We start from the raw sequence: 20,040 nt of genomic DNA, 5'->3' as shown, positions 1-20,040 counted from the left end.
CCTGTCCAGTAGCTTGTTATTATAGGGTTGTGGGCACTGTAGCTTCCCATGGTAGGGCTGGAGTCTGCACGTGGGGCTTTGTTATGGTAGGGTCGCCTGTCCAGTAGCTTGTTATTATAGGGTTGTGGGCACTGTAGCTTCCCATGGTAGGGCTGGAGTCTGCACGTGGGGCTTTGTTATGGTAGGGTCGCCTGTCCAGTAGCTTGTTATGGTAGGGCTGGGGTGCAGTGGGGGCTTTGTTATTGTAGGGTGACGTGTACAATACTTTGTTAGCAGCAGGGCCAATAGCCACCGCAGCCCGGGCTCAAAGGAAGTGGCTCCGCACCCGTGAAGGGGCTGAGGGAAGCCAGCCCTTCGCGCTGCCTGGACCGTGGTGCTGGGCCCCCCAGCCCTCAAAGCCGGGGCTCCTGTGGCAGTTCAAAGGGGCCCCAGTTGCCCCTCCCCCCATGGGGCCTGCTTGTTATGGTAGGGTTGGAGCATTGTATGGTGGTGTGTGATAGCAGAGTTTCTGCCACCCCAGATTTCTCTTCATACTGGCACTTTGTTCTGCAGTACCCGAGCGTTGCCGTGTTTGTCGCGGGTGGGGTTTTATTTTGAGGTTGCGGCCGTTTTCGTGTGCGGTTCTGTGCCACCGGCTGCTCCGCTGTGGGCTGATGCATCAGAAATTGCACCGCATTCGCCTGCGCACCACCCCTGGCCTGGCTGGGACCAGCTGGTGCAAGGCTTTGGAGAGTCCAGAAAAGGTCCGTAAAAAATTCTTTCAAATAAAAGTCACCCGCAGCACTACGGAGTGAGGTACGCAGGCTACCCCGGAAACGGGACGCCCATATTTAAATACGGCTCCAGAGATCCTGGCAATTACAGGCTGGTAAACCCCATTCAGTACCAGCCAAGTGGGTGAAACTGGAGTAAAGAACAGAATTAGCAGACACGTGGATGAACACAGTTTGCAGGGGAAGAGCCAACCCGGCTTCTGCAAAGGGAAATCCAGCCGCATTGATCCACTGGAAGTATTTGAGGGGCTCAACAAGCATGTGGACAAGGGGGACCCTGGGGATAGTGTCTCCTTAGATTTCCAGAGAGCCTTTGACAAGGGCCGTCTGTGACAAAGTGGGGACTGTAGGGGGTTTTATTTCCCTTGCTATGTTGCATGTGATTTCTGCTGTCCTGTAAAAACCGTGTGTGTGTGTGTGTGTGTGTGTGTGCGCGTGTGCGCACCACACGAAGAGAGATTAAAAAGACTGGGATTTTTCAGTTTGGAAAAGAGACGACTAAAGGTGGCTAAGATAAAGGTCTATACAACCATGACTGGTGTGGAGAAAGTGAATAAGGAAAAGTTATTTATTTGTTCCCATAACACTAGGGGTCACCAAATAAAATCAACAGGTCGCAGGTTTAAAACAAACCAACGAAAGTTTTTCTTCACGCAGAGCACGGTCAACCAGTGGAACTCCTTGCCAGAGGATGTTGTGAGACCAGGACTTGAACAGGGTTAAAAACAAGAACTAGACACATTCACAGAGGATACGTCCCTCAATGGCTGTTAGCCAGGCTGGGCAGGGACGGTGTCCCCGGCCTCTGTTTGTCAGAAGCTGGGAATGGACAACGGGGGAGGGATCACGTGAGGGTTCCCTGTTCTGTTCATTCCCTCTGGGGCACCTGGCATAGGCCAGTTGGGAGACAGGATCCTGGGCCTGATGGACCTTTGGCCTGACCCAGCTTGGCCGTTCTGACGTTCCCTATTACAGAACAGAAGTCGCTTTATTCTCCTGCCCAAGCAGAGTCCTTCTGGGGTCAAGTCGCCTTTGTTCCAGGCTAGTCTTAATACCTATAACTGCCGCTGTGCTCAGGGCCACTGATGGGAGGGGAGGGCAAAAGGGGCAGCTGCCCCAGTGATTTAAAAGGCCCCCCCCCCCCCGGCCAGGCAATGCTGAAGTGCTGGCGGGAGATGGCTAGCTCCCAGCCCCCACCCCTTCTGCCTCGCCCAGGGCCCAGCAACTCTGCCGGCAGCCCTGACCGTGCTAGGCGCTGTACAAACCACAGAATGAAAAACCAGGCCCCAAAGAGCTTACGCTTCAGAGCCTCCCCCCGGGATGTTAAGTTTCCCTGGCGTTACTGAGGGCTCGGAGGCAGCCCTCGAACTAAGTCTCCACCCTTGGGTGCTGACAGCCCTTCCCCTGCTGCCGCAAAACTTTATTCACGTTCAAGGGGTAACTCAGGTACAAAGGAGGCAGATGCCTCTGGCGAGCCCCCCCCCCCCCCGGCAGGCACAAAGCCCGTGGATCAAGGATTCAGGGGGATTGCAACAGGTGTACAGTTGAGGAATTAGATCAGTGGCCTGGTGTAAGGAAATGACCAAGCCCTGGGGTGTCTCAGAGGTGGGTCTGACCCACACAAGGTCCGGCTCCGTTCCGAGCTCGGCCCCGTGTCACGTTGTCATCCCTAGCCGGTCGCGTGCGGCCATGTGAAAACAGACCGAATCTGGCCCAGTCTCTCAAAATCGCAGACCAGGGTAATGGAGGACTATGGAAAGCACTGCGTCGTGAGCGGCGTGTGTCCACCGCTGCCCTCTACGGGATGGAATGTGAACTGCACCGTGGTGTGTCATAGGCCCTATACTATGAGCAGCTGAAGGAGATTCTCCTGCAGATCCAGAGGTAGGGGCTGCATGCAGGAGGGTGTGAGTCCTACCCCTGCTGTGGTGGGATGTACAGAGGTTCGGCCGGGGTTCCAGGTTACACTATAAATAGGTCGTGGGAGACGGTGATGTTCCTGTGTCCTCTTCTCCTTGGCTACGAAGGGCAGCCGGTTGCCACCAGGTGCTGGGCAAAGGCCTCCAGGCCCGAGCAGAGGGCACGGAAAGATTCCTCATGGCATTCCTCATTGCTGGGCCACAGCTCAATCCAGGTGCTGCTCCCGAGCAAGTAAGCCATCCTGGGAAACAGAGTGGGAGGAACCATTACCGCAGCCCTGGGGGTGGTGGGGAGCCCGTGTCCAGGGAGCAGAGACCCGTGGGCACTAAGGAGAACCAGCTGCCATTGTAATTAGGGGAGCACCCCGCTCATGGCCCTGCACAGACCATCCCTGCCCCATACAGCTCTGGAACGACAGCACAGAGATGAAGTGACTCACCCAAGGGCACATGTAGTCAGTGGCAGAGCTGGGAATTAAACCCACTTCTCCTGAGCCCCAGCCTAGTGCCTGATCCACCCCGCCCATCCTGCCCTGCTCTCTGGAGGCCTGCTGGAGACTCACTCGGTCTTCAGGTCCCACAGGTCGGTGCTGAGGCCCCAGATTAAGTAGCTCCGGTTCTCCAGCATGTTCAGGGCCACCTTGCAAGCCACTGGGCTAATAAATCGCCGGGTCTGCCTCTGGATGCCTTGCTCTGTCCCTAAAAGAAAAACCAGCGACGCCCGTGAGCGCCGGGGGAAGGTCCATGAACAGGAACCCAGACCCCTGGTAGAAGAGTCCAAGCTCGGTTAAACAGGTGTCAATCCAGAGTGACGTGTGATTTCAATTTTAGGGTGACGTGGGCTCAGAATCGGTCTTAGTGGGGTCACTCAGCATGGACATTTGGAGGATGGCCGTTAGCCAAGATGGTCTGGGAGGCGACCCCAGGCTCTGGGCGCCCCTAACTCTCTGACTGCCAGGCGCTGGGAGAGGACAACAGGGGACGGATTGTAGGGCAGGTGAAATCAGGACTCCATCAACAGAGTTACTTGGGATTTATGTTGGTGTCAGTGAGATCAGAATCTGGACTCATCTGTCTTGTTGGAAAAGGCCTCCCACTGTCACAAGACACAGAATCACAGTCCTTTTAATAGGGGGCATTTAGTAACAGACCTAATCATAGACACTAACAGACTGGCTTCTACACAGCTTGAGATGCAGTTGTGTCTCTCTTGTTTACCAGGGAGGACCATGTGTGGTCTGGGACTCTGCAGTGCACAGTGACAGAAAGAAGCCAAAATATAGAGTGAAAGTCAACATGCTGAAATGTAGGCTGGGATTTTCAAAGGAGCCAAAGGGATTTAAGGGCCCAAATCATGCTGAACTGGGTGTTTAACTCCCTTAATCGTATCTGAAAACATGCAGCTAAATGGGCTGAAAGCACCTAGCTCAGAGCCTGGAACACAAAGGAGGCTGGGCAGCCTCTCGGGCAGGGCTAAGGTTGATTAGTATATTTTTTATCAGAACACTTTTCCATCACAAGATGCTGTTTCGTTAAGCGTGTCAATTGCGATAGACGTTTGTTGGAAAACACTGAAAAGAAGTGCTTTGATACGGCCAAAATTCTCCACTTTGACCCTCTGGGAGGGGACTATTGAGGGGTTTTCGGTTAGAAAATGCTGTGAAAAGGTGGGAAAAAGCCGAAGAACTTGACTTGATCCTCAGGAACGTTTCCACTGGCCTGGATTGAAATCTCAGTGGGTGGGAATCTTCGATGTTGGGCTTGGCTTGGAGGCAGAACAAAGATGGCGTTTCGGCAGGGCTGACTCTCCCGCTGAGCCCCTGGGGGGCTGCGGATGTGGCGAGCAGCCGCAAAGGGCCGTCGCCAGGCTCCCAAGGCGGACGCTTGCTGCTAAAAGCCAGCAGCGCGGTGCAGGGGGAGCGGTGCTCCGGAGGTAACAGCGCTCAGCAGGAAGTGATCTGTGTCCGCACAGCTCGGTGCCACCTGCTCTCCGGACAAGCAAGGCAGTTTGCCGCACGTCCTCTGCCGACCTGATGGGCACTGGCAGAGCTGAAGGGGGGAGCAGGGGGCTGGAACGGGGGGGTGGGGGGTTACGGGATGGGATTAAGGGTGCTAGCAGAGCTGGGGGAGGGAAGCCCTGGGGGGGACACTCAGTTTCGGGGGTATGCTGGGTGGGGTCAGGCTCACACTCCTGGACTGTGGCCCCGCCCCTGTGGCTCCGCCCACCGCTCCCCTCCCCCCGCCTCTCCACTCTCCCGCCCCAAGCGAGCAAGGGCCAGGCCTCGGGGCAGAGCGTGGGTGGAGCAGGGAGCAGGTCCTTAGTCTGGGTCCTGGAGCCCATAAAAGATTGATCCGAACTTGGAAATGGGGGAGGAGGGACTAAGGGTCAGGACTGAGGGTGAAAGGGGAGCCCAGGGCTGGGCTGGCAGAGGCTGTGGGGTGGGAGTGAGGGGCACCGGCTGGGCTGGCAGGGGCTGCAGGGCAGGAGTGGGGGCACCAGCAGGGCTGGGGGGGCAGGCCTGGGCTGGCAGGGGCTGTAGGGCGGGAGTGGGGGGCACTAGTAGGGCTGGGGGGGCAGGCCTGGGCTGGCAGGGGCTGCAGGCCAGGAGTGAGGGGCACTGGCAGGGCTGGGGGGGCAGCGGCTGCGGGGCAGGAGTGGGGGGCACCAGCAGGGCTGGGGGGGCAGTCCTGGGGTGGCAGGGGCTGCAGGGTGGGAGTGGGGGGCACCAGCAGGGCTAGGGGGGCAGGCCTGGGCTGGCAGGGGCTGCAGGGTGGGAGTGGGGGGCACCAGCAGGGCTGGGGGGGCAGGCCTGGGCTGGCAGGGGCTGCAGGGTGGGAGTGGGGGGCACCAGCAGGGCTGGGGGGCAGTCCTGGGGTGGCAGGGGCTGCAGGGTGGGAGTGGGGGGCACCAGCAGGGCTAGGGGGGCAGGCCTGGGCTGGCAGGGGCTGCAGGGTGGGAGTGGGGGGCACCAGCAGGGCTGGGGGGGCAGTCCTGGGGTGGCAGGGGCTGCAGACCGGGAGTGGGGGGCACTGGCAGGGCTGGGTTCTGGGGGGGCTGCTGGTCGGGAGTCGGGGCATTGGCTGCACAGTCTGGCTCACTGGAGCTGAACTGCGCGGTTCTCCCCCACTGCCCTGTGCAAGGAGCTCTAAATCCATCCCCCCCCCCCCGCGCGTGCGCCCAGGGTGTTCACTAGAATGCAGGGGGGGGGGTCCCAGGGCAGCCGACAGGCAGGGCGAGCGAGATTCCCAGCCAGGCCGTTACCTTCCTTTATGACCTGCAGGATCCGCATGGTGAAGTAATGGTACATCCCGTTCCGCTCCACCTTCTCCAGCTGCACTTTATAGACTGGGGGGGGGGGGGGAGACGGGAGTCAGGGGCCCGCTAGAGCGACTCGGAGCCACCGGGACACTCTAGGCTGGGCTCCGGGGTGCAGGCCTGACGCCGTGGCGAGGGGCTGCCGCAGGGCGCAGCGCATGACCCAGCGGGGGATCCCGGGGGTGAGTATTATGGGAGGCAAAGGCCGAATCAGATCCCACCCCCGGGGTGCTGGGCCCGTCACCTAGACTCCGGCGCGCCCAGCACTTCCTGCAAAGGGCTCCGTCCTTGGTGGGGAACTTGGAGGAGGGGGTGGGGATGGGCCGGACTCCGATTTTCTTGCTGCGTGAAAGGCCATGGTGATTCAGAGCCCCCCCACCACAGGGGCTGCCCGGGGAGCACAGCCCCCCTCTCCCCACACCTGCCCCCAGTCTCCCTGAGAAGGGGGAGCAGGGGTTTGGTCACACTGCGAACCATGGTGGGTTTGAAACATCTCACGCCCAGGGCTAAGCAACAGGCGGGGGGGGGGGGGTAAACGCGGGTTTAAAACGCCCCCCCCGACCCCATTTCAGAGACACGAACGTGCCGAGATCTTATCCTCCACAGCGCTCAAGGGCGGGCGGCATGGTCATCCCCGTGTCCGGGTTGGGGAAACTGAGGTACGGAGGCGCTACCGCCTGCCCAAGGTCTCCCAGCAGGCCAGAGCCAGGAATAGATCCCACCTCTGCTAGCTCCCAGCTGAGTGCCCTGAACACCCATCTAACCCCCCCCAGCTACGGGAGCCAAGAAATGGGGGGGGGGGGGAGTCCAGCCGTGCCCCGTTTACACGGATGGTCCTGCCACTGCTGTGTCCATCAGACTCTCCTCCCCCTACCGCCCCCCAGCACTGGCCCTGCCCTGGATACCAACGAAAACAGGCCAAGAGCCCGTTTTACCGTAATCCACCCCGGCCTCGCACGCCGCTTCCATGCGGAAGAAGATGTCCGCGTCGGTCTGTGTCAGCGTCTTGATCCGGCTGCACTTCTCTGGGGACGGAAGCGGAGGGAAGAGCTGCCGAGCCTGGGGAAGCGACAGGTTTTCGGCCCCCCTCCCTCCGGGCCTTCGCCGCCCTTCGGGGACAGGAATGGATTCGGCTCCCCAGCACCGCTCTGGGGGTCCTCCCCCCTTGCAGGGGCCCAAACCGGCCGACGGGGCTCACCCAGGAGTCCTGACGCCCCACCCTACGCTGCTCTAACCACTAGTCCCAGCTCCCCTCGCAGAGCGGGGAGCAGAACTCCAGAGTCTCAATGCTCTGGCGTGTGCCCCCGTCCATGCGGAAGGGTCCCAGGGGCAGCCCGAGAGCAGGGCCCGGCCAAGGGTGGCTCTAGGGGAGCAGGATGGACCGGAAGCATTAGATCCCCCTCTGCTCCTCATGCCTCCCCAGGCTCTCCCTGGCCCCAGCCCCCCAGATCCATTGCGGGTCCCACCGCAGCGGCCAGGGAAGGGGCAGAGCCGAGCGTCCGTCCCTCCCTGGGGTCTCCCTTTACCTTCCATGCACCGGCAGGCGTCCTCCTCGCACAGCAGGCTCAGCATGCCGCTCTCCTGGGTGGGGTGGTAAAATCGGGTGCAGCGGTTTTCTGAGCGAGGGGGGAGGGGAGGGTCGTGTCACCAGCCCGAGTCCCGGCGAGGGAGACGGGCCCCGCGGCACCCAGCCCCACACGGACGCCGGGCCAGGCGGGCGCACTCGCCGGGAGAGGCAGTCCCTGCCCCCCAGAACCCCGAAACACGGGAAATCCAGAACACCTGGTTTTACGTCCCCGGTCCCTTGGGGCAGCTCCTTCCGCGTTGCAGGATTGTAGCCTGCAGCCCATCCCCGCAGCCTCTGGGCACCGTCCTTGGGGAGCTCAGTGGCGCCTCGGGCTCGCCTGCCTTTTTGGGGCTAAAACTCTGCCGGGGATGGGGTTCGGTTGCCCGTCCTGCACTGCCCCCTGCTGGCCGAGGCTGGCACTGCGAGGCCTCTCTGCTTGTTTCCCTTCCCTGCTGCCCTTCCCAACACTATGCAGGACCGGCTGGGGCCCTACTTTATTAAACACAAATAACACGGCTCGAGAGGGTCTCCCCGTAGGGCCAGGGGCTGCACAGCCAGCCCCCTCCAGGGGGCTTGTGTTTATCCAGGCACCCTTAGGAGAGCGGATCCTTCTTCGCCCGAGCACCCCCTGGGAATGATGGACTTTGGTCAGGCCCAGCCGCTTGCAAGTCCAGTAACTCCCCAGCGGATTCATTCTCCTTAAATGACCCCCCCACACACAGGTGGCCTGACTGCTTGGGCTTAAAGAGCCTAGCAAACTGGGCTGGGTGGGTGGGTGGGGGGAGGGGGGCAGAAGGAGGGGGGAGTGGCATTATGGTGGAAAGGCTTTTGCCAAAGAGGAAACTGAGGCACGGCACAGTGAAGTGACTTGCTCAAGGTCACCCGGGGAGTCAGTGGCAAAGAACCCAGGAGCCCCGACTTCTCTAAGCAGAGCTGGGAGCAGAGCTCAGGTTTCCCCCGGTCCCCGCTGGAAGGCACCGAAGGCAGCGTCCCTGTCTCTGAGCACCCTGGCCCTTTAACCCCCTTTTTGGGGCAGGGCTATTATCCCCATGAGAGCAGCGGGGAAACTGAGGCACGCCAGCCTAAAGCAGCGGTGGGGAATCAAAGCCCCATCTGCCTCGTGGGCTAGTCCCGAAGAGCCAGCAGGGCTGTAAGCGAGCAGGGGCGAGGTAAAAAGCAGCTGGCTCCGGCCGGGGGCCACGCTGGGGCCAGGCGGCTTTGCTGGGGGCGGAGCGAGCGAGGAGTGCGCTCACCCAGGGAGTAGTACTCGTACACCGTCACGGCTGCCGGCTGGATCAGGCCCACTTCGAAGTGCTGGTGAGCCTTGAATTTCAGACAGTCCGTCTCCTGGCTGGACACCTAGGGAGGAAGAGAAAAGGCCCATGAGGTGCTGGCATCTCCGGGGCCAGCGGGGGGAGCGCCATGGGGCAGAGGGTCTGATTCTCTGTTACTGCACTTGGGACCGGGGCGTAAGGAGACGGGAGGGGCTTTAACCCCCCTTTATGCTCCCCATTTTGTGTGACTGCAACGTAATTAGAGCAGCTTTAGGGCCCAACCCAGGGATGTTAAACATCGGCTAATTGAATAGTCAATTGACCTCATGAATTCTTATTGGCTAGTCGACTAGTCTATAGTCCCTGGGGGCGGGGCCAGCAGCCGCCAGGAGCCCCCAGCTACCCTGCGCTGCAGCCTCTGTATCAGAGGCAGCAGCAATGGGGGGGCCAGGCAGAAGCTGGTCAGTGAGGGGAGCCAGTTTAAAAACCAGCTCCCCTCGCGGACCAGCTGCCTGGCACCCCGCTGATACAGAGGCAGCCGCGCTGGCTGGCAGCAGCCCCTGTCCGGGGCGGGGGGGGGGGGGTCTGAGCTTCCAGACCCAGCGGGAGTTGGAACTGAGCCGGGCTGCCTGCCCGCCTGGCTCCTAATACACTCGAAATGCAGAACCGCAGCGGGGGTAGGTCCCGGATCTGACAAGCCAGGACTAGGCCGGGCTGCTGGCCAGCCTGCTACCACATGTACTGGTGAGTGGGGGGATGCGTGTCATCTCTAGCATTAACCGATACGCTTTTGCTTATCGGTTAATCAGTTAATCGACGCTACTATTACATCCCTAGACCACACTGGGGTTTTTTTTGGGGGGGGGGGCAGTTCTGATTGGGGCAGGGCAGGAAACGTATTTTCCATCCTGTGTCAATTTTGTGAGAGGACGGGACTTTTTCCCCATTCCAAACTGGCGGAAACGGTGAACATTTTTCAGGGGCCGATAACGTGGACGAACCCAGCTGCCCATCAGGCCGGTCGCCGCGGTTCTGCTCGGTCCCTGAGAGCGACCGTGCTTGGATCTCGCCCGTCGGAACTGGTTACAAAACGGGGACGCACGCCGAGAAGTGTCTGTGGCTGCCCCGAAGGGCGAGGGAACCGGCCCAGCACGATGTTTCCCTGGAAATCGACAGGAGGTCTCTCCCAGGGGCCCGGTGCTGCTTGGCTGTGCCGCTGGGGTGTGTTTTCAGAATTTGGAAGAGGAATCGTGGCTTCCTGAGTGTTTGTTCAGCCTCCCCGGCCCCTTCGGGGAACCTCTTAAACCAGCCACCCAACTACAGCAATGCTCCCGCTCATCGTGTCCATGTGCGGAATAGTGTTACGTGCACTGAGGCATGTGCACCACTACTAGATACAAAAACCGAGCTGGAGGCGTGCTGCTAATCAGCTGAGCGGCACCGGACTCTCTCCTGAGTGGCCGCACAAGCGCCCGACTTCCAGGGACACTGAACTACAGCCCGGTCGGAGATCGCAGGGTGTCTACCCACAGTGGCCACCTCTCTCGGCTCTCTTCAGTGCCCTCGCTTGTGCGGCTCTCGCGTGCTCCCGTCTCCCCGAGCTGGGAATCACATCTCCAGCCACAGTGCAGACGTTCCCATAGGCGTAAGCAGCCTACAGATCCGCCGGGCTCCTCCGGAACAATTAACTGGCCAAGTACTGGAACCTCTCAAGTGCTTATTAATCCATTATCAGGGGGCTTTGTATTAAAGGTGACTGACAGAGACAAAACAGTGGGGCAAGGAGGGAGAAAAGAAAGAAGGAAGGGAGGGAGGAAGAAAGGGAGGAAGGGAGGGAGGAGGAAGGAGGATGGGGAGGGAGAGAGGGAGGGAGGGAAGGAAGGAACAAAGAGAAGAAGGGAGGGAGGGAGAGAGGAAGGAAGAAAGGGAGGGAGGATGGACCCGCGTGCGGTGTGTGTGTGTGTGTGTATGCGCACGCGAGGTCAAGCCGTACCTTGTCCAGGTAGAGGATGAGGGAGCCTCTCTCGGACAGGTCTGTGTCCAGTTCAAACTTGGAGATGTATTTGTCAACACGGTTTGTGAGCTGGGCATGGAAAGCAAACGGATCAGCCATTAGATCCCACAAGCCACGGTGCCGTCGTCTCCCCCCCAGCTCTGCCCCTCCTGGCCTCACACACCCCCCACCCCACCATCTGCCTCTTGCTGTCCGGTCCGGTCCCGGCCAGCCCACACCCCCAGGGTCTGATCCCGCTAGTGACACCCACCAGGGGTGCGAGTGCTCCCGAGCGCCTCCCCCTCTCCGGACGCGGCTCAGTCCTGCCTGGGCGGGACCCCGTGAGGAGCAAGGGGGAGCAGCATCTCCAGAGCCTGTCCAACACCGGAGCTGCCGATGTTCCTGCCAACCCTTCGGTCACATTTGTTCACCCTGTCCTGCCAGGACCCAGGCAGAGAACCCCCCAGACAGCCGCCAGCTGAGCACAGCATCCGGCTACCACCCAGCTGGGCTCCCTCGGAGCCTGTGGCCGACGGGTGAAAGACACCAAGCCCCCGAGCAGGGGTCATGACCCAACAGGCATCAGGAGGTTGTGATGCCTTCTGCAGATTACTCTGTGCGTGTGTATGTGTGCGCATGTCTGTGCGGGCGCATGTGTATGTGCGTGCATGCGTGTACGGGTGCACGCTTGTGTGCGCGCACGTGCGTGTATGTGTGCGCGTGTGTGCATGTATATGTGCCCGTGCGTGTATGTGTGTGTGCATGCACGCTTGTGTGCACGTGTGTATGCTTGTGTGTATGTGTGCGTGTGCGGTTGTGCGTGTATGTGTGTGCATGTGCATGCGTGTGCGCATGTGCGTGCGTGCATGTGTGTGAATGTGAGTGTGTGTGTGTATGAGCGCCTGTGTGGATCCTGGTGTGGGCAGTGGGTAATGGAGGCAAGGGAAGGTGTTGCCTTCCCAAAACTGCCTGCACTGCTCATCCGCCCGGGAGGACGCAGTGCCAGCCCTGACCTCTGGGTGGCCAGGGAGGATCCGGCTTTAAGGCTGGGGTTGGGCGGGGCAGCATGTTGAAGGGGCGTGGTCTTGGGAAGGGGTGTGGCTTTGGTCAGAGGGGGCGGGGCTTGGGCTTGCTTTCCCCAGGTGGGCCCTCATCCAGTGCCCATGAACCCCTGCTCTGAACCGTGGCCACGCTGTGGAGCAGCCGACTCCCCGTGCGCTGGGGGGGAGGGGCGGGGGGAACTTACCTTATCCAAGTCGTCCATGTCTGGGGAGAAGCCGGTGGGCATGGAGACGTCCAGGATGGTCATGGTGGAGTCCACTGTCCCCAGGAACCTGGGGACGCAGAGAAGAGGTGGCTAGGACACCGACCGGGCAACGAAGCCGCCCCTATGGATCCGTGGCCGCTGGCTGGCGGAGGGGCAGCCGGCTGACGAAGCCACGGGGGAGGTCACCAGCCCGGCAGGCTGTGTCCACACGGCCCTTCCTGGCTCGGGGCTTAGTGTTGCAGGGACACGTGAGACACGGACACACCTCAAGCCAGGCTCAGACACGCCTGCCGCCATTCAAAGGCAGGGGCGATGGCCAGGGGAGGGGATGGAGATGGCTGGGAGGGAGACGGCCAGTGGGGGAGGAAGATGGCTGATGGGGAAGCAAGATTGCCCGGGGAGGACAGAGATGACTGGGGAGGGAGGGAGATAGCTGGGGACTGAGATGACCGGGGGCAGGGAAGATAGCCGGGAGGGTGGGGGAGAGATGGCTAGGGGGAGGGAGATGGCTGGGGGGGAGAGAAATGGCCGGGGGGGGGGGGAGGGGGAGGGGGGCGGGGGGGAGAGAGGACGGATGGAGGGAGAGAGAGATGGCTGGAGGGGAGATGGGGGGGGGGGGAGATGGCAGGAGGGGAGATGGGGGGGGGGGGGAGATGGCTGGAGGGGAGATGGCTGGGGGGGGGGAGGAGAGAGATGGCTGGAGGGGAGATGGCCGGGGGGGGGGGAGAGATGGCTGGAGGGGAGATGGCCGGGGGAATGGGGGGAGATGGCAGAAGGGGAGATGGCCCGGGGGGGGGGGGCAGCAAAGCTCCCCTTGGTCAGACTCACCGCATGCAGATCTGGATGAACACAGAGGCCAGGGCTCCTTCCGGCTTCTTGGCTGCAAGACCCATCAGCAGGGTTGTCACATTTCCAGATCCTCAGCGGATCCAGACCCTCCCTCCCCAGGCCCCTTTAAGAATGTATCCCTAGAGGCAGACTTCCCCGGCCAGGGCATCCCCACCCCCGCCAGGCGCTTGGCTCTAATCACACAAGGTGGGTCCCGATGTCCTGTCCTGTCTGCTCCACGCCGGCCTTGGCCTACTCCCATCACCGCAGCGTCTGGGCGCCTTCCAGCCGCTCGGGGAAGCAATGAGTCTCCTGCGCTGAGTGCTCCCCTGGCTGTCTCTCTGTGCCTCTGGGTCCTTCCCCTTTGGGAAGCGCCTGGGACCAGAGAGCTAAAGGTCCCTTGGTGCCAAACGCCCTTTGATGTCAGTGGGAACCGGGCCCCTCAATTCCTTTAAGTATCTATCCGGTGGGGCTCTTCTGATGAAAAGCGCCAGGTGAGAGCCCGGTTTTATCACTGCTGCCGCACAGGTCTTCCCTTCGCCCTCCACCGTATTTCCCTGGGCCCCACTGCTGTGGTATATGAGTCTGTCCTCTTTGGGGAGGCAGGAAGTCCCATTTCCCCCGTAGGGAAACTGAGGCCCGGAGTGGCTGAATGACTGGCCCAAGGCCACTGAGGAGTCGGTGGCAGAGCCGAACGGCCCCTGGATCCTTGACTAGTCTCCTTCCCTCCTCCAAGGCAAACAGCTCGACTCATTCCAGACTCTGAGGCAGTTTTCCTGGGAAGCCTCCTTTGTTTGCCAAATGCAATTGTTTCCTTCACAGGTAGGAAGGGGATGTTGTGGTTACTGGCATGCAAACCAGGATGTCTGGCTTCCATCCCAGGTCTGGGAGCAGGCTAACGGTTAGAGCAGGGGGGCCAGGAATCAAAACTCCTCAGTTCTAGCCTTGGCTGAGGGAAGGGAATAGGGTCTAGTGGTGGGGAATACTTAGGCAAGCCATGCCCCCTTCCTGTGCCTCAGTTTCCCCAGCTCTACAGTGGCTAATGCTTCCCCCACCATGCTGGGGTGTAGTTAGGTTTGAAGCTGAGAGATGAAGCCTGTACAGAAATATCTGTAAAAGGAAGGCTTGTTTCTTGTAGCTGGGAAATTTACCTGTACCCCAACTTGCGTCCCCAGCCCCTTGCAGCTCCAGGCTAACCATGAGCCAAGGGGCCAGTTTCTGCGAACCCCTCGCTCAAACTCTGCTCCCAAACCCCTGCTCCAAGCAAGGAGCTGGAACCCGGTTCTGAAACAGCCTGGCTGTGTCTAGACTGGAAGTTTTTCCGCAAAATCAGATGATTTTGCGGAAAAACTTGCCAGCTGTCTACACTGGCCGCTTGAATTTCTGGAAAAGCACTGATGATTTCCTGTAAAATCATCAGTGCTTTTCCAGAAATACTATGCTGCTCCCGTTCGGGCAAACATGTAGACAGCACAGTATTGTTTTCCACAAAAAAGCCCCGATTGCGAAAATGGCGATCGGGGCTTTTTTGCGGAAAACCGCGTCTAGATTGGCGACGGACGCTTTTCTGCAAAAAGTGCTTTTGCGGAAAAGCATCCTGCCAATCTAAACGTGCTTTTCCGAAAATGCTTTTAGAAGGCCTCTATTTGATTACATTTGTGCCTGGTGGGGAGTCGAGGGCTTGGAGGCCTTCGGAGATGGCATTTTTGGCTCCTCGTTAACAGTGCGGTGAGACTGCAGTTTCGTTTTGCTGCTGGCTGGGTATACTCTCATGACAGAATAGTCACGGGTGTATTGGCAAACCTGCCCTAATTCTCATCAGTTTGTTCTGCATTTGGCATTCTCAGCTGGGACCCGTGTTCCCTGTAAATTGTTTTCCACCCTTGTGCGGAATAAAGTTTATTCCAGGCACCAAGGCATGGGCAGATGTGCACCACCAGGAGAAACACATGCAGCCAGAATAATCATTTGGGTGGCATTTGACTTCAGGAAGGACTGCCCGCTCAAGGAAGAGAAAAGCTGTATGGAGGTTAACCCCATCCCACTGGGAAAGAGGTAGCGGTTTTGTGGCCTGACACTCCCCAACCCAGCCCCCTCTCTCCAGCTTACCCCCTGGTGCATTTTGCACAGACACACTAAAATCAAACTTCTTGCAGGCGGCCGTCCCCTCGGTCAGGGGCGCGTAATAAACCGTCATCACCTGGCAAAGAAAGAGGAGACGGATATCAGCCAGGCTGCTCCGGCCTAGGGGATCTATAGGGAGAAACGGCCAGAGCTGAGAGGCGCTCAGGATGGGGGAGAAAGGGCCGGAACAGGGGACCCAGCAGGGGGCAGTGCTGGGACCAGGGGGGCATCAGTCCGGTGTTGCTGCCCCCTCCGATCCAGGACGCGGGGGAAAGGGGCTTTGGGAGCCACAGGCTGAACGTCCAGGAGCCCCCTAGGCGGAGGGGGAGGGACTCAGAGGCCCGCACGTACCGACAGGGTCCCTTTGCCGTGTCCCTTGGCCGAGACGGTGAAGCCGTCGGTCAGCTTGGTCTGTGGGGACAGGAGGGGGCAGGTTAGCGTCCAGGATGTCGGAGATTCAAGTGGCTTGCCCCAGATGTGCCCCCCACTTCCTCCTCCCCCCAGAGCCGCAGCCCCAGGAGGGGGGCACCATACGGAGAGGGTGAGGGGGCTGAGGCTGGGGACGGGGCTGGGAGCAGAACCAGGGCCCCAGCAGTGGGGCCAGCAGCTGGGGCGGAGGCCAGGAACAGAGCTGAGTGACTCTCCCTCCCCAAGGGGCTGGCCCAGAGTTTGGAGACCTCTGCTGTAGGGGGCAGGCCCGGTCCGTGCTCATGGGCCATCCCTCACCCCGCAGTACCTCTCCCCCACGGGCCGTTCCCCTCCCCCAGCTCCTCACACATGACCAATTTCCCACCCTCCCCAGGATGACCGTGCCACCCGCCGGCCTGGCGAACCCCAGCCCTTCCACCGCCCCCCCCCCCTCCTGCTTTCCCGGAATGGGGATCAATCTGCCACTGGAGCCAACGAACAGTCCGGTGGCCCCGCGGGACCAGGAACCAGCCAGCACGTCCCTTCTGTGCGCTGCCCCCGCCCGAGCGATGACTCTGCAGCTCCTATTGGCCAGGAAATGCGGCCAATGGGAGCGGTGGGGGCGGGGCCTGCAGGTAGGGCCTGCAGGTGGGAGCCACCTGGACCCCTGCCTAGGGGCCGCAAGGACACGCTGGCTGCTTCCGGGGGCAGCCCGGAGCCAGGGAGCCTGCCTTAGCCCTGCCCTGCTGCCAACTGGGACTTGCAGCTGCCTGGGGTAAGTGCCACCTGGCTGGAGACTTTGCCCCAACCTCCCCTCCCCCTGCATCCCAACCCCCTCCCACACTCCAACCTCCTGCCCTGGCCTGACTCCCCCACATGCACCCGAGACACCTCCTGCACCCCAACCCTGAGCTGCAGCCCTGAGCCGCCTCGCACCTGAAATCCCGCCCAGAGCAAACATCCCCTGCTTAGCCCGCAACCCCCCGCCCCGGATCAGCCCGGATCCTCCTCCCACACCCCAAACCCCTCCCCCATCCCAGTGCAAGTGGAGGCAGGTGTGGGGGGGGAGATAGTGGGAATGGAGTGCGCAGGGGAGTGGCCTCGGAGACGGGGTGGAGGCGGGGCCTTAGGGAAGGGGCGTGGCCTCGGCGAAGGGGTGGTGGCAGGGCCTTAGGGAAGGGGCGTGGCCTCGGCGAAGGGGTGGAGGCGGGGCCTTAGGGAAGGGTCGTGGCCTCGGCGAAGGGGTGGAGGCGGGGCCTTAGGGAAGGGGCGTGGCCTCGGCGAAGGGGTGGAGGCGGGGCCTTAGGGAAAGGCCGTGGCAGCGGGGACAGGGAAAAGGTGCTTGTGTAATCAAACAGCTGGCAACACTCCTGACTCCTCCCACCTTCTCCTGCGCCCGATCCCGCCCCTGGGACGTACCCGCTCCGTCCGGGCCACCATGGCGTTGTCCCGGTTGATCCGCCAGAGCAGCGGCCTGCTCCGCCCTGGCAGGTTAATGGAGACATCCAGCGCCGTGTCCTGGGTGTCCGACGCGTCCATCTGGTACTGGGCCAGGGCCTGGAAGACCATGATGGTGGCCTGCGGCGAGGACGGAGCAAAGGGGTTAATACACGAGGGCCCCCAGGAACATCCAGCAAACCCTGCAGCCGGGAGGGGGGGTAGAAACAAGCCCCGAACATTTTTCGAAGGGCTGGAGCAAACGCCTTTGCTGGGAGACGGAAGGGGCCGAAATTGCTCAGCGTCTCAGAGACCACGGGGGGACTGGATGGCAGCGTGTCCGCACCCTCAGGGCGGGGGGCATCCCTGGGTCTAAAGATGCGCCGATCAAGTGGAGGAGCACAGAACAAGAAAAAATAATCAGGCCAGACGGGACCCTCAGACCATAGCCTGAGCGCCTGGGTTGGGCAGCCCAGGGAATGCCATTCAGTTATCCCGGCACTGATAGGCTACTGAAGGCCTTTCTGGAGGATGCTTGCATAATTTTTTGCACAGAGCCGAGTAGGCTGCCATCATTAGGGACCAGAGTGAACATGCCCATCGGCTGAGCCACAGTAACAAATAAATACCCCATCCCTAGCATTAGCTCCTGAGGGTTCAAACAAGGCAGGGGGGCAGCTGGGGAGCAGCCCATGTCTCCCCCAGCCTTGTCAGGCTGTCTGCAGGCTCAGGCAGGCCGAGCTGGGTGACGCGTGGCCGGCAGCAAGCATTCCAGGCCAGGAGCGGGGATTCTGTGGCCCGATTCCGTGGCCACGGGGCCGATTCCGTGGCTTGAGGTGATCTTCCAGGCCCCGCTTGCACGTTGTGGGGGAGGCCTGCCCCAAGAGGCAGGTGTTTCAGATGCAGCCCATCCCCATCTCCCGGGACCAAACCCCTGGTCACTGAGCTGCTGCCAGGATTTTAACAAGAGGCTCCTACAGCCGCTGAGATTAATGTGGGGCGGCCCCCTTGGAACAAAGAGCTGCCTGTCTCCCACATGGAACTAGGCAGCCCCCACCGGCCTGGCAAGGGGGGGCGGGAGGGGAGGTACAAACAGCGCAGGGTGCAGCTGCCTGGCTAGGAATGGGGGGGGTGCCAGGGCGGGAACACAACCCCTCCTTGGGGAGGAAGGCCAGGCTGAGGAGGGGGCAATCTGCCCTTCTGGGGGGCAAAGGCTCTGGAAGGGGGTAACATATCCCCTCACGACGGCTGGGACGGCAAGGAGTCGAAGGGGGTAACCGGGGGGGGGGGCAGGAGGAGGAGGTGTATCCTACCCGTGGGAGCAGGAAGAGGTAGAAGGGGGGAGGCCCAACCCACCACAGTGACCCACATCCCCCATCAATAGGGCCACGGGGGGTTAGCAAGCTGCTTGCCTTCCCGTTGCCTGGGAGGTTGGCAGCTTGCCTGCAGCTGGGGTGGGGGAGGAAGAACCACAGTGCTTTTCAGAGGGGGAAACTGAGGCACGGGAAAGGACCGGTGTACGCCCAAGGTCCCAGAGTAACAATGTGGAAGAGCTGGGCAGGATCCCAGCCGCCTGCTCTAATATTCGGGCCCTTTCCCCTCCCAGAGCTGGGTAGGGAACCCGGGAACCCTGGCTCCTAGCCCGAGGCCCCGTTCACCACTCGGCTGCGGAATAGTTTCCCATGGGGCTAATGGGAGCCCCAGGCCAGGCGATGTCTCCAGCGACGGGCTGGTGCCCTGGCCTTAGGCGATGTGCTAGCTCGGCAGAGCCAGCCGCCGGAGCCCACCAGCCCTTCCTGGGGCGCTGCAGCCGGGGGTTTACCTGGGTGGAGCCGTAGCCCCCTCCGTAGTACCGCTGCTCCGTCAGCCACCGGACCACGGGCCCCGTCAGCGCCTGCTTCTTCAGCTTCAGCAGGGCCAGCAGGGCGTAGGAGGTGGACTCGATGGAGTAGAGATGGGACTGGGGGTCGGCCCAGTGCGTTCCTCCTGTGGGGCAGCCAGGGGCCCCGTCACCGACACAGCAGAGCCTGGGAGCGGGCGGGGCCCACTGGGGGTCTGGTGCCATTTAGTTATGGGGGGGGAGACACAAGAAAGGGGGGTCCCAGTCTGGGGGGAGCAGGCTGGAGCACCCACTGAAAAAAAAGGGGGGGTTCTTAACCCCCACCAGCCACAGCTGGTCAGTGACACCCTCGATCAGCTGTTTGGAAGCATTGGTGAACCAGGCAGAAGGGCACCTTGGGGGAGGGGGCGGAGCATGGGCGGGAAGATGCAGAGAAGGCGGGGCCTTGGGGAAGGGGCGGGGCTTAAGGGTAGAGGAGGGGGCGGAGCAACTTGGGGAAAAGAAAAAACTCAGTGCGTGGGTACAGGGAGCAGGCGGTACTGGACCCATGGCTCTGACCCAATGCAGCGGAAGGGGAGAGCCCAGCCCAACTGGGCCCAGGGGTCTGACCCATGTAGCAAGGAAGGGGAGGGGGGTTATGAGGCTCTGTTGCTCTGGTCGGGCGTCTCCCCTGCCGCCCCCCCTGCGATGGGGATGGATTGCGGGGCCAGGCAGGCGGGAGCAGAGCCTCGCTCACCCGTGGAAAGCGCCATGAGCCGCTCGCCCGTCTCGGCGTGGCCCAGCAGCGCCAGCGCGTAGGACGTGATGGCTACGGAGTAGGGTTTCCTCAGGTCTGGCAGGCGCCTGGCCAAGTAATTGCCTGCCTTCGCGATGCTTCTGCCCAAGCTCTGAAAGGCACCGAGACCACGTTAGCGCCCAGAGGGGAGGCCGAGCCGCTGGAGAAACTGAGGCAGGGGGAGGGGAAGTCACGTTGTCCAAGGCTGGGCGGTGAATCAGCAGAGGAATAGAACCCAGGCGTCCTGACCCCCGTTCCCCGGACTGCTAGCCCCCCGGTCCTACGTTCTTGCCCCCCGCTCGCCAGGCGGGCGGGGCTCATGCCCCATGCCACTCACCTCCACGTACTGCTGGCAGACTTCTCTGGCCTCCACCATGGCGATGACGACGAAGGCCGTCAGCGACGCCTCCGGCTCCGACCCCTGGTACCCCCCCTAGGGAGAGACGAGCCCGAGGAAAGGGCTGAGTTCCGGACGGCTCCGCAGCCCGCACCCTGTGTGCCCCGTTCCCAGCCCGAACG

At 61.4% G+C, this 20,040-nt stretch overlaps 1 protein-coding gene across 1 annotated transcript in view; it reads right to left on the bottom strand.

The window, feature by feature from the left end:
• Window positions 1-2,111: 2,111 nt before the first annotated feature.
• Window positions 2,112-20,040, bottom strand: part of LOC106732134 (A.superbus venom factor 1) — a 50,132-nt gene continuing 32,203 nt past the window's right edge. The window contains exons 27-41 of the mRNA XM_075902289.2: window positions 19,859-19,954; window positions 19,483-19,633; window positions 18,729-18,892; window positions 16,889-17,047; window positions 15,413-15,472; window positions 15,047-15,137; window positions 12,938-12,989; window positions 12,089-12,176; window positions 10,843-10,932; window positions 8,829-8,934; window positions 7,535-7,624; window positions 6,944-7,033; window positions 5,955-6,038; window positions 3,256-3,391; window positions 2,112-2,934 (exon numbers count right to left, since the gene is read on the bottom strand). Coding sequence (XP_075758404.2) covers window positions 2,793-2,934; window positions 3,256-3,391; window positions 5,955-6,038; window positions 6,944-7,033; window positions 7,535-7,624; window positions 8,829-8,934; window positions 10,843-10,932; window positions 12,089-12,176; window positions 12,938-12,989; window positions 15,047-15,137; window positions 15,413-15,472; window positions 16,889-17,047; window positions 18,729-18,892; window positions 19,483-19,633; window positions 19,859-19,954 — 1,599 coding nt within the window. The 3' untranslated portion in view covers window positions 2,112-2,792. The remainder of the gene's footprint in view (window positions 2,935-3,255; window positions 3,392-5,954; window positions 6,039-6,943; window positions 7,034-7,534; window positions 7,625-8,828; window positions 8,935-10,842; window positions 10,933-12,088; window positions 12,177-12,937; window positions 12,990-15,046; window positions 15,138-15,412; window positions 15,473-16,888; window positions 17,048-18,728; window positions 18,893-19,482; window positions 19,634-19,858; window positions 19,955-20,040) is intronic.

The sequence above is a fragment of the Pelodiscus sinensis genome, chromosome 31 (genome assembly GCF_052426305.1).
Source record: "Pelodiscus sinensis isolate ZL-2025 chromosome 31, ASM5242630v1, whole genome shotgun sequence".
Lineage (NCBI taxonomy): Eukaryota > Metazoa > Chordata > Testudines > Trionychidae > Pelodiscus > Pelodiscus sinensis.
This window is presented reverse-complemented; position numbering and strand designations above follow the sequence as displayed.